The following is a 12,013-nucleotide window of genomic DNA, read 5'->3' on the forward strand; positions in this document are numbered from 1 at the left end:
CGCCAGGAATTTGCCAATTATACGAACAGGCCATAAAAGAGAATGACCCCACCGTGCAAAGAATAACATATAACATGAACGATTTGTTTTTGTACATTGACAACATACAAAAGATGACCTTGATGCTGTTAGTGTTAAGAGAAAAGGAGAGAAAAAAAAAAAAAAATGAGTTGAGAGGAACGAGAATGAAAAAGAAAAAGAAATAGCCAATATGCCGCACGCTCCTCATTCGCGTAGACAATTTTGTGAAGAGCGAGATAGGAGGGCACTTCATCTCGCGAGATGGCTATCGAATGTGCGTTTGGAAAAATGTGCCCCTACATTTGTAAAGCTAAAATGTGTGTTACTTTTTTTTTTTTGCAGATTCCATCAACCCTCGTGGACTTACAAACCGCATGACAAGAAATGGATAAAACAAAAGCTGGTTGAGCATATAAAGGATCAAATAGGGCAATAAAATGTGCCTCCACGTGTGTGTAAAGTAGGGCGGAAGATGGTTCACCTTGTGACGCGACTGTTCTGCGGTTCCACCGGTGTGATGATCCCCAGCTCGATGATGCACATTTTGCTGCCAGACCTCGATTCGCCAATCAAAACGGAAGAGAAAAAAAAAAAAAAAAGAGGGAAAGAAATTTAACAGTTCAAACAATTTTTGCACTCCCTGGTCGTTCCTTTGTTTATAATTTATTCCCCAGTAAATACCCTCTGTACTTTTCCAGTGCATTTTTGTAGTCTTCATCCAGTTTATTCTTCAGTTGCTCTTTCCGTTCATTTGTCTATTCGGAAAGTGGAGCCGGGAGGAAAAGAAGGTGAAGACATGAAAATGGGAGGGGTGCAGGAGAGGGAGATTGAAAAGAGGACAAAGAAAAAATGAAAACGGAAAAGAGATGAGAAAAAGGAGAAAAGGCGAAGTGGCGAAATCGAGAGTTATATACATTATTTATATGAAACATTTTGAGCAACACTATCTGCAGTGCATTCTTCTCATGCGTAGTGAAACATGCTTTATTCATTTGCCTTTCCCATGCTGCATTACCCTCCCCCTCCCCCTTTTTTTTTTTATCATAGACTTGTGTGTATGGGGCGCGCGTATGTGTATGTATAAATATATATACACGTGTGTATGTGACTTACGTTTTGCTCCTCCTTCCTCAGAAGTTTTTCCCTCTCCTACAAACATTTTTTAAATTTTAAAGGACATTTCAAAGTGAAATATTTTCATTCGCACGTGTAAGGTGGAAAGGGAAAATTAAAAAAAATGGCAAAGCGGTGAATCGGTAGAGCGGTGAAGCGACGGAGCAGCAAAGCGGAGCAACCGCGATACTCACCTCGCAGAGCTGGAACTGCCTCCTCACTTTTTCCTTGTTCACGTATATCTTGTTTTCAACCCATAGCAAAAATTCGTCGATCTCTTCCTTGGTCTGCAGGGGAGGCCCACGCAACGACAGGGGGGTTATGCATATGTATACGTGCATACTCATGTGTAGAGACAGTCTCCATTCCCATTTGTAAGCATAATGGACACACGCCCAAATAAATTACCGAGTTTAGCAGGTTCTCTTCCATTTCGTAAACAAAGACACAACCGCTGGAGTCGCCAATGATAATCTTATTGTATGAATACTTGTATACGTCTTTGAGTGGAAGGGAGATGATGATATGTCAATACACGAATGGATTTGTGCATCTACGCATATGTACAGGTGCACAATCGAAGTTATGCTAATTATGATTCCCCCAACAAAAATAATTTGAACCCCTGGGAAGGGCGAATTCAAAGTTAGCGTCATTTTAAAAGTGCAATCTATGCAAAAGTGTAGGGATGGGAAGATTAGGCGGGTTTCAAACGGATCTAACTGTATACTATTTCGTGTTTTTTAATTTTTCCTACCATCTTCATTTTTACTCATCAAATAGTCGTTCGTGTCTACAAATGTATCCGAATTTTCGCCGGATAAGTCATCATTCAGATCCTTTTGGACATTATTTTTTTTTTCCACCGAACTAAATATGCTAGTGTCACCATTTTGGAAGATGCTAATACATGTCAAGCTGTAGCTGCTGATCGATAGGGAGTACATACAGTGATTTTTTTGCTCCATTAAATTCCATATTTCTATGTGTCCATTTATTTTTCCCACGAATATGACGCTTATTTTGGTTTGACTGAATTCGCAGCAGGTGTATATTTCGTTGCTTCTGCGAGGAGGGATGGTCGGCATGCGTGCGCTCGGGTTAGCAGGCTATTCTGTTGGTTTAGCGGTTAATCCTTCGGATCACCGTTGAATCGTTCATTCGGCGCATTTGTGAGCAGCCGCCTCTCTCACATTCCTCGGCGAAGTGATGTGCAAACGACGGAAACATGCCAATGGTGGACTCAACTAGCACATAAAAAAATGGCGCACAAGGACGAAACGATAGAGGCATGTGCAAACATAAAAAGAACTCGTTAGCCTACTTGGGTGATACATATAGGGGATGCTCCTCATTTTCTTTCCACAGGGAAAAGTTCGTATCAGTTAAGGTTAGAATCAAATATTTCATGATGTTGTTTCTTTTTACACATATGAGCGTCTTGAAGCTTTTGTAGTCCTTTAGTGGGAGGGGGGAAAATAATCCGAATAGATGAAGAGAAGATAGTCAAGCTTGGCTTTTCCCCTTTGGGGAAATGTAAAAAAATCTCTCTGTGTTGTTTGCGCTTAATATGGGGAAGTTGCATGAGAATTCGTTCAGGTGACTAGGGTGTGAACGAACACTAATACAGACGTATAGCTTGATGGAAAACGCAAATGAACAGATGTATTATCTATGTGACTGTTTTGCGTTTTTTCCTTCCTCACATCGTTTATTTTGTTTATAATAGAATAATTTTTTTCCTTTTGCATGCACCCGTATATGTTTCCAACTACGTATTCTCCTTCTTCCTGCAAAGGTGAAGTGTCGAACGTGGAACCTGGTGCGGAAGAAATTGCGCAGAGAGGCGGGGACACAGCTTGGCCTCAGCTTCAGCCGCAACTACAATCGCAGTCGTATTCGTAGTCGCTTGACCAAAGGGAGGCGCGTTAAAAGACAAAGCAGTAACAATGGCAGTGTAATAGTAACCACAACTAGCAACAAGGAAAGAGTGCACATTTCTGCGCAAAGTGCTCGCGTCGCCAAACCAATCAGAAATAAATTACCGAAAAGGCAAAGAAAGAGGACACGTTGCAATTTAATTCCATAAAATGGAAGTACGTGAAGCCTAATGAGTACTCTGTGAGGAGTGCAGTAGATCAAATGACATTTCGTGAGTGGGAGTTCACACTGGCAGTGTGCTTAATCCTACGCATGCGCTTTTGTGCTTGGCGGCTAATGGGATAGCAGTGGCTGATATACGCTTATGTGATCTCGCGCAGGGGGGTAGGCTGCTACCTGTGTTGGGTCTGGTCGAATTTATTTTGAACAGAGGCTTGAAGCTGTATAGGTCATCAACTAACTCTTTTTCTTTCTTCTTTGCGCTAACTTTTACTTCGATTATTTCTATGTTTGTGGCGTCCCAAAGGAGTATCGTCCCATCGACTGAGGGGAAGGTTTATGTATGTGTATGGGAGGGGGGAGAACGAAAAGGAATCACGCGTTGGGGGTCCATACACGCAGGCATACAAACATGGAAGCTTACAAAAATGCAAGAATATATGCATAAATATGTACGCGTTTCCATTCATGCACTTCCACGACCGTATTGCAAACCGGACAAACGAGAGCTCACCCGAAATGGAGATCAACAAATGGAAATTCTTCTGATTGTTAATAGATATTTTTTTTTCACATATCACTAAAGTTTTGTCGTTCAGAAGTAGGAGAGATGTCACTTCCCTTTTGTGTGAGTGCTCTATGCTGCTAAATATATAGGGTTCTATGTCAACCGTTTTTTCATCTAAATAGAAAAATAAGCGATGCGGTGGTATAGGTTAAGCAGTGGTAGTGAGGTAGACATGTAAACTTCCTTTACGCATGCTTAATAACATATAGACACGTATCCATTTTTTGTACTTATTTTGGAATCTAAAAGGGGTCTTCCTTGAAAATTGGGGGGGAGCTTCCAAACGACTAGCTGCGCAGGGGAGAAGGTTTTTTTTTTTTTTTGGTGTGTGTGAGGGTAAAATATACGGCATAGAAGCAGTAGTAATGTGTTAGAAAACATATTTATGAGTGATGGGTGAACATGTGTTGTTCGGTTTGTCGAACTAAAGGATCCGAACCAGTCCGTTGCTACATCCCGCAATGACGACATCGTAGCCCTTTCCGTTCACAACCGCACTGGAAATTTGCTGCACGGAAGGAATAATTATTTTGAATGGTGAAGAGGAGTGCATGTAGCGTGTCATCAGGCGAGGTAGCATTCGGTTAGTCCGCCCAGTTCGTTTAACTGTAGTTTGCGCCATCTCATCCTATTTCGCGTGGACTCATCCCAGTTCGCGTGGACTCATCCTATTTCGCGTGGACTCATCCCAGTTCGCGTGGACTCATCCCAGTTCGCGTGGACTCATCCTATTTCGCGTGGACTCATCCTATTTCGCGTGGACTCATCCTATTTCGCTCTGCTTTATTGGCCAAATAACTCTGGAAAAGGGCCGTGAAACGCTCTCCGAATACGCGCTCCTCATTTCGGTTACGTAGGGAGATATCAAGGCGCAAAGAGGGTTTATGTAGTTGGAGTAGGACCAAATGAGGATATAGCTGTCCGTGTTGACTCCTTCGATAAAATTGTCGTTTTTGTAATTATTCACATATATTATAAAGATGAGGTAGTTTATTAAGGGCAGGTACAGCGTGAACAAGACTACTTTATCTGTTGTATATTTCACATCTGTGTATATAAATATTTTGTTTAATTTTTTGGCATGTTTGAAGGACAGTATGTCTATGTTTTGAGCATTGGGTTGTTCATTCGTTTCCGTAATTAGGGTATTTTCAATTAGGCATTTTTCCATGACGGGGAAAAGCTTATGAAGAAATTTCTGGAGCTTATTGGATCTGAATATTTCTTCTTTTTTTTTCTTTAAAAAGTCAATGTTGTACTGTACTCCTAAATTTTTGTACACTGCCTTGTACGTCTGGCAATTTTTTTCCTCATGGATTATGGAATTGTTTGAGAAAAAATCTAGCGTTTTCGCCTGCACCACTGAAGTGGTCTACAAGTGAAGGTTAACAAGGTGGAAGGGGTGGGGTAAAAAATGGTGCTAACTCTTTCGTGTGAATAATATTAACACTTTTTTTATTCATTGTTTCGTCCGTTTGTCATCCTTATTGTTTTTTTTATCATTTTTTTTGTCATTTTTTTTATCATTTTTTTTATCATTTTTTTTTTTTTTTTTTACCAGTTCGTTTCCCTTGATGGGTATGAAATGGTCATACTGAGTAAACTGAACCTCGGCTCCTACATTCTTTCTTTTGCTGATATAGAGACACTTTTTGTATTTCTTCCTATTTTCTGTGACTCTAGTTGCTTTTATTTCCTGTTCAATTTGTTGCTTGTACAACGAAAGGTAATTTTGGGGCTTTATGAAGACGCAGCTTAGCTCCCGTTTGTCCGTTCCATTTTGGTTTGCTGATGGATCGGCGGGGCGTTTGCCTTTCTGCGGGGGAGGTGAAGCGGTAAGATAAGTTCTAGCTAATGAACAGCTGAAATGGGACCGGTTAGAGAGGGTTAGAGACCCGCGGTGAAGAGGGCAAAAAAGGGATCACAAAAAAGGGGTGACAAAAAAGGGGTGACAAAAAAGGGATGACAAAAAAGGACTGTACCTGGAGGAAGTAGGAAAATATCTCCTCGTCGACAACCACGGCGTGATTTCCTTTGTAGTATTTTTTCGAATCTTTGAAAATTAATACGTCTTCTAGTTTGTATTTCTGAAGGGGTCAGCGGGGTTCACCAAATGGTGTGGGGGCCAATTTTAGGGCATTTTTGAGGATGGAAGCGCGAATGAGGTCGCAAAGGGGGTCTCAAATGGGGCAGTATATATATATGTGTTTGCTTCTCAGCCAGAGCGATGAACATTTTTAGATGACGCTCAAAGCGGGAGAGCAGATCTAGACACGCACAAATGCGCACACGTGTGTGCGTGGAAGTCGACGCTTTTACTGTTAAGGAATTCTTGATTGAAAGAAACTCGTCCGTGGTCAGGTACTTTTGCGCGAGGGAGAAGAAGTAGTTTTTATTTATGCAGACAGCTTGCGAGTTCTTAAAAATAAGGGTACTAAAGTCATTGCAGAAGTCTAGCCCCAGAATACTTTTGACGTTTTTTTCTAGCTCTACGTTTACGGCACTGCATGGAGGAAAACATAAGGGATGTAAAATGGAGGGGTTCACCTAATGGAGCATCACATGATAATTCCTCCCATTTTGTGAACATGCATTTCCGTTGGAGAGCTCCTTTTGTAATTGCCTGCCCGTTGAGGTAGCTACAGATATATGGTTTACTAATCTAGCTGCACGATACTGTGTAAAGGCGGTTGTCTATATTTCGTTCATTTCCAAACACGTATGACTACTTTCTTTGCCTATCTGTGCTGTCGTGCGGCGACGTTAACAAGAATTAACCTTATTAACAAATTAGCGTTTTTCGGGTGCGCCTTGGCATCGGCAAAGTTTTCCGTTTCCTTGTGTACCATGCCTAGGTCGGACAGGGTTCTATTCTTTAAAGTGTGTTGCTTTTTATCGGCACTTGCACCTTTCACTCTCGTGTCATTTTCGTTTTTTTTGTTTCATTTGTTGTTTTTTTTTTTTCATCATTATCTCTTTCATTTTTGTTTTTCACATCAATTTCGTTTTTACTTTTGGAGTCTACTTTTTCCAATTTGTTTTTACTGTCAATTTCGAGTTTTTTTTTACTCATATCATTTTTTTTTTTTAAATGTTCCTTTCGTCCATGTTCAGTTTTTTCACTGTCTTTTTTTTTCTTTGGGATTTTTTTCTCACTAGAATTGGAAATGGCATTTTTGCCCTTCATTATTTTTTAATTATTGCGGGTAGGGGGGGATTTAAGCAATGTTTTTTTTACTGCTTACGTTTTGGAGGGTATGCAATAAAAATGTAAAGTTTTACGCTTTATGTAGTATTGGGAATGACGCAGGGGGGGGGGGGGGGAAATAAAAGATGACAAAAAATTAGGACAAATATGACGTGTGGATTTTAACATGGGCACAATGGACAGATGAGTCACATTTCCCTTTTGAGTAAACGTGAGTAGGCACACCGGAATGAAATTTAACCAAATGTAAAAAAAGGGGGGCGCGAAAAATTACCGCAGGAGAGTCTATTAAAAGCTACTCTCTCGTGTGCGCCGCTTGCGCAGCGGCGAGAGGTGAATAAAAACGAAAAATGGAAGAAAAAGAGAAGGAAAAATAGAAGAACATATTTTTGGCGATAATTAAATGTGGGAGTCCATATGGCAATTTCAAACGCATATTTTAAATTAAGCTATTTACGCACGAGGTGGCCACTTAAGAAATGTGCCCACTGCAAAGTATGCAAAATTGAAGCCTTGCCAAAAATGGTAAATAACGTGAAGGTTAAAGAGGGATGTTTTGCTTCTACTTTTTTTTTTTTGCTTCTACTTGTTTTTTTTTTTTGCTTCTATTTTATTTTTATCAAATCCTGCTCCAGCGCGGACAAAATGGTTTGTATATTTTTTTTATTCCTTAACAATTTATCCTTATTTTCATTTAATTTTCTTTCAACGTAAATTTTGCCATCATTTTCCTTGGAGGCTTTATGCAGTACATAAAGACCGTAGACACTGACCTTTGGGAGGAAAAAAAACAGAAAAAGTTTTCATCCTCTAGTGAAATAACAAGAGAATAGTCCACTACATAATTTTGAATGCGTAGGAGTACACGTACGCACGCCTACTCATACGTATATGTTCATAGGTGTACACTCATATCACACACCGTCGTGTGCGCATTTTTACAGAGCTGATTATTTCATTGTATCTCTTTCTCCGAACCAAATAAAAAACAGAGTGGGTGACTGAACCGATGGCAAAGAAAAAACCTGTCATGAATAGACCCAAAATCTCTTTATTTTTATACCCCTTGGAATTATTTTCAGTTAATATCTACAAATGGAAGAATGTGAGATGAATGAAAAGGAATGCATACTGGAATAATTTCTGAGTGTTGGAGATTTGGAGGGGATGGATAATTACAGAAAAAAAAAAAATAAACGCATGAGTAGGCGCGCCAGATTGGGATGAACAATTGCAACATGTGCGTGCGAAATGCCTTATAACGTCATAGTGTGTATATGCGCGCTTCTGTGTACTTGAATTTTCTCCTCCGTCAAGTTCGATTTAACAGTTAACAGAGCATTCAATTCATCAAAGGCCTTTCGGAATTTGGCCTTTTTTTCTTCATTCAGGCAGTTGCAATTGCTGTTGACTGACTGGGATGTAAAGGTGGGTGAAGGGGGGGGGGGGGAATAAAAAGGTTGGCGCGGTTGGGCAAGCTCGCAAGTGCGCAAAATGGCACACTGGCACACTAACAAATGGCAAGCTCGTTTAACATAAAAAAGCGTGCTAAAACCGAAACGATGAGCTGGCCAAACGAAGGTGCGCATGTCATTATCGTGTGATACGATTCTGTGTTAGCGAAAATGCTACAAGCTTTTTATCTTAGTCGGCCAAGTATGCCATATACGCTCCGCCCAAATGTGCAGCAGTTAAACTCCCCGGTGATGACCATAAGGCATACGCGAAATGCTCATGTGCTACGCAATGTGTGTTCAAACCCAATGCGGAAGCAATTGTTCCATGGGAAGGCGTGTAATTAGAGTTTCTCCACGCGTATAAGCATCATACATAAATGTGTGTATATGTACAAAGGTACGTACGCATGCACACCCCTCCACACACACATACACGCGTATGCCTCAGCTTATGCTCAAATACATAATGAAATTCGTTTCATTAAACGGGTTTACCTCTTGTAGTGAATACAGAGAGCCCCTATCTAGTTCATTTTGGGCTTTTCGTATTGAGTCGATTATTATTTGTTCTGAAAAGGGCTTCTTTTGCATCAGGAGGATGCTGTGCTTTGGGGGAAAATCAAAACGGTTCAAATTTTTCAAACTGTTCAGTTCTGTCAAAGCGGTTGAGTACTTTTCATTTTTGCAAAACTTGGCTGATGAACAAAATGTTTTTTTCACAAATTGCTTATTAATTTTTCTCACACTTGTGGAAAAAAGAATATCTGTGTGTGAATGCATTTTTATTTTTTTTCTCCTCACAATTGTTGTTACACGAAATGTGTTTTTAAGGCATTTCCCTTCATACGTTTGCACGCTTGACACTTTTTACACGTTTGACACGTTTGCACGCTTGACACATTTTACACGTTTGGCACGTTTGACGCGTTTGACACGTTTGATACCTTCTTATGTATCTTATCCTTCCTGTTCTCTACAGGTTGCATTTGATCTAGTTATCACGTTACGAAAAAATAATTTACGTTCATGTGCACAAATCGCAGTGCGAGTCATGATTATAAAACCTTGCAAACGTGTACACCTCAATTTTTTAACTCACCTCTGCTCGCTTTGTTTTTAACTTGGAAGCATTTCTGCTCATGTGCAAAAGGCGCGACGTTTAAGTGTTTACCTGCAATGCTGGATTGCCCATTTGAACGATTAAAGGGTCAAGCCGCTACGGTGCTAATCTGTAAGCCGCTAATCAATCGGGTGAACTGCAATCTGCTAATCTGCCAATCTGTGAACGGCTGAGCGAGGAATTGCCAAATTGCTGAACGCAAAGTACGAATTTTCTAACTCGTGAAGAGGCATATTTTCCTTTTTATGCTGACATGCATATATGTGTTGAGTTCAGTTGACACAATTTCAATGAGTGCTCGCATAAGTTCAAAAGTTAACATAAACACTGATACATTACATGACATGTCATGACTCACACTTAAGTATCAATTTCCGTAAAGATTTCTTTTGCGAAAATTGTTCGTGCGTAGCTCTATTTTTTCTTGCTTTCCCCAAACGATTGCAATGTCACGCTTTGTCATAAAACGTATCCATCCTTAAGCGATTACGATAAAAAGGATTTACATAAACATATATGCATCATATGAGTATATATATATATATTTTTTTTTTTTTTTGCCATATATTGTATACAATATATTTCTTTTTAAGAAAAAAAAAAAATTCATAATAAATACATTTCCCTTTGCTTTGAAAAAAACATAGTATGCATACTCGTATGTATGTTTATCACTTTATAAGTATGTAAGTAAATATGTGACATACCTTTTCTTTTGCTTTGCTTTTTCACATTGTAAAAAAGAAACCAAATTTTTTTCCTCTCATATTTCTTTAAATCCAAAGATTCATACTTTTAAATTTTACATACGAAAGAAAGGAAGAAAAAAAAAAAAAGCTGAAAAGTCGAATTAACGATAGTAATAAGTTTAAGTGTTAACATTTTGGTTAAAACTTTTTCCCATTCTTCTTATTCTTCGCACTCTTTGCTTCCCTTTTACAAATAGAACGAAAAAATGGGGTCCTCCATCCAGCCATCAAGATTTTTAGATAGTAAGAACCCTTGAAGAAGAAGAAATGTGTTTAGCGTGAACTGTTATGTTACATACGTGTACATGTTCATGCGTGTACATGTTCATACGTGTACATATTCATACCTGTACATATACATACCTGTACATATACATATGCGCGTACGTACATTTGCAAACAGTGTTACACATATACGTGTTCTCATATGAGTGTACGAATTTACTCTTGTATGAAGTAATTTCCCATCATTTCTTCCCCCGTATATCAGCACAAAGCGCGCATTCGTTCGACATGTGTACATTATAGCAACCTGTTCGTATAAGAAAGTGTATATTTTTTGTGTTGCACGGTGTTAGATAATTGTGTTGTGTAACCATGTGTATATATTAGGAGGGGTGTTAAAAATGTGAAAACGAGCATCCCCCCAAAAGTGTTCTGCATGATTATGCGCGAGCCAACATGGTGCTTCGTACACTTTCGCGCACCTCTCCCATTTGAGGAACCGTCCTCACACTTTACGTGCCCTTTTACGTACATTCCTCCCCTCCGCAGGTGCCGTGCTATCCCTGTTTGCTATGGTCATTTCGGCAGCATTCCTCTACATGTTTTCAGAATTTTACTTGTTATCATTCGAAGCTAAGTTACTTAACAACAAAGTAAGCATGGTGTTGTCTCGTTTATTTCCATTCAAAGTAAGAAACGCGAAAATGAATAATGAGAAAGTAAGAGAGCCAAAAAAAAAAAAAAAGACTTGGTGTATGCACGTAAACATGCACGTGTCGCATTTAAGTAGAACACTGTTTATATATGTACTTATGTGTGTATGTATGAAAAGAATTTTTTTTTTAATGATTGAACTAACTAAGCACATTTCGTTTTTTTCCTAGAAGACCTTCGAGTACAACCTGACCCACATATTGCTCCTGACCATATGCATAATCATCCTTAGCCTCAAGTAAAGCAACAAGAGATGAGATTGCACGTAGCTGTTCACAAATCGTGCGTCCAGGAGTTCTTGCTGCAGCGTTGTGTGTGTGCCTATTTGAGCATGTATAGTTATGCCCTCATCCGGAAATGTACTTTATGCATTTTCTCATCTTTTTTTTTTTTTTTTTTGCGTGCATTACGTAGGCCTGATTATAGCTTCCACAGCAAGCTCACCTTTAAGGAATGCAAAAGAAGCCAAGGGAAGGAAGATTCGCACAAAATGGATGACCTTGATAGAATGCAAAGAGACAAGAAAAAATGAATGCCAACTGAAACGTAACGACGCGACTACATGGGGAAAACAACCTGTGAATTCATTGTGCAGTCTATATATATATGCAGCTGTATATGTGTACGGACGTACCTATATATATCATATATATATATGTTTGTGTGTATGTATATTCGCGCACATGTATATGTATGTGCATACTGTATAATCGCATTCTGTGTTATGGTGAAGTATGT

At 39.4% G+C, this 12,013-nt stretch overlaps 4 protein-coding genes across 4 annotated transcripts in view; 2 read left to right on the top strand and 2 right to left on the bottom strand.

The window, feature by feature from the left end:
- Positions 1–782, top strand: part of PCYB_063140 (enhancer of rudimentary domain containing protein) — a 1,409-nt gene extending 627 nt beyond the window's left edge. The window contains exons 2-3 of the mRNA XM_004221481.1: positions 7–127; positions 364–782. Of these exons, the coding sequence (XP_004221529.1) occupies positions 7–127; positions 364–457 (215 nt within the window). The 3' untranslated portion in view covers positions 458–782. The remainder of the gene's footprint in view (positions 1–6; positions 128–363) is intronic.
- Positions 678–6,381, bottom strand: PCYB_063150 (hypothetical protein; the record flags this gene model as incomplete). Its single annotated transcript, XM_004221482.1, has 15 exons — positions 678–776; positions 1,329–1,421; positions 1,543–1,634; positions 1,670–1,790; positions 1,878–2,199; positions 2,459–2,592; positions 2,841–2,924; positions 3,180–3,253; positions 3,412–3,558; positions 4,228–4,273; positions 4,566–5,174; positions 5,361–5,618; positions 5,785–5,889; positions 6,122–6,305; positions 6,365–6,381. The coding sequence occupies 5 exons, from the start codon at positions 6,379–6,381 to the stop codon at positions 4,566–4,568; spliced, it is 1,173 nt and encodes a 390-aa protein (XP_004221530.1). The 3' UTR covers positions 678–776; positions 1,329–1,421; positions 1,543–1,634; positions 1,670–1,790; positions 1,878–2,199; positions 2,459–2,592; positions 2,841–2,924; positions 3,180–3,253; positions 3,412–3,558; positions 4,228–4,273.
- Positions 6,382–7,611: 1,230 nt separating this feature from the next.
- On the bottom strand, positions 7,612–9,247 carry PCYB_063160 (hypothetical protein; the record flags this gene model as incomplete). Its single annotated transcript, XM_004221483.1, has 4 exons — positions 7,612–7,783; positions 7,953–8,099; positions 8,306–8,425; positions 8,963–9,247. 4 exons carry the CDS (start codon positions 9,245–9,247, stop codon positions 7,616–7,618), a joined length of 720 nt encoding a protein of 239 aa, XP_004221531.1. The 3' UTR covers positions 7,612–7,615.
- A 931-nt stretch (positions 9,248–10,178) lies between these two features.
- PCYB_063170 (hypothetical protein) lies at positions 10,179–11,849 on the top strand. Its single transcript, XM_004221484.1, has 4 exons — positions 10,179–10,579; positions 11,111–11,280; positions 11,449–11,513; positions 11,690–11,849. The coding sequence occupies exons 1-4, from the start codon at positions 10,543–10,545 to the stop codon at positions 11,805–11,807; spliced, it is 390 nt and encodes a 129-aa protein (XP_004221532.1). The 5' UTR covers positions 10,179–10,542; the 3' UTR covers positions 11,808–11,849.
- The last annotated feature ends 164 nt before the right edge of the window (positions 11,850–12,013 follow it).

This window comes from Plasmodium cynomolgi, chromosome 6 (assembly GCF_000321355.1).
Source record: "Plasmodium cynomolgi strain B DNA, chromosome 6, whole genome shotgun sequence".
Taxonomy (NCBI): Eukaryota; Apicomplexa; class Aconoidasida; order Haemosporida; family Plasmodiidae; genus Plasmodium; species Plasmodium cynomolgi.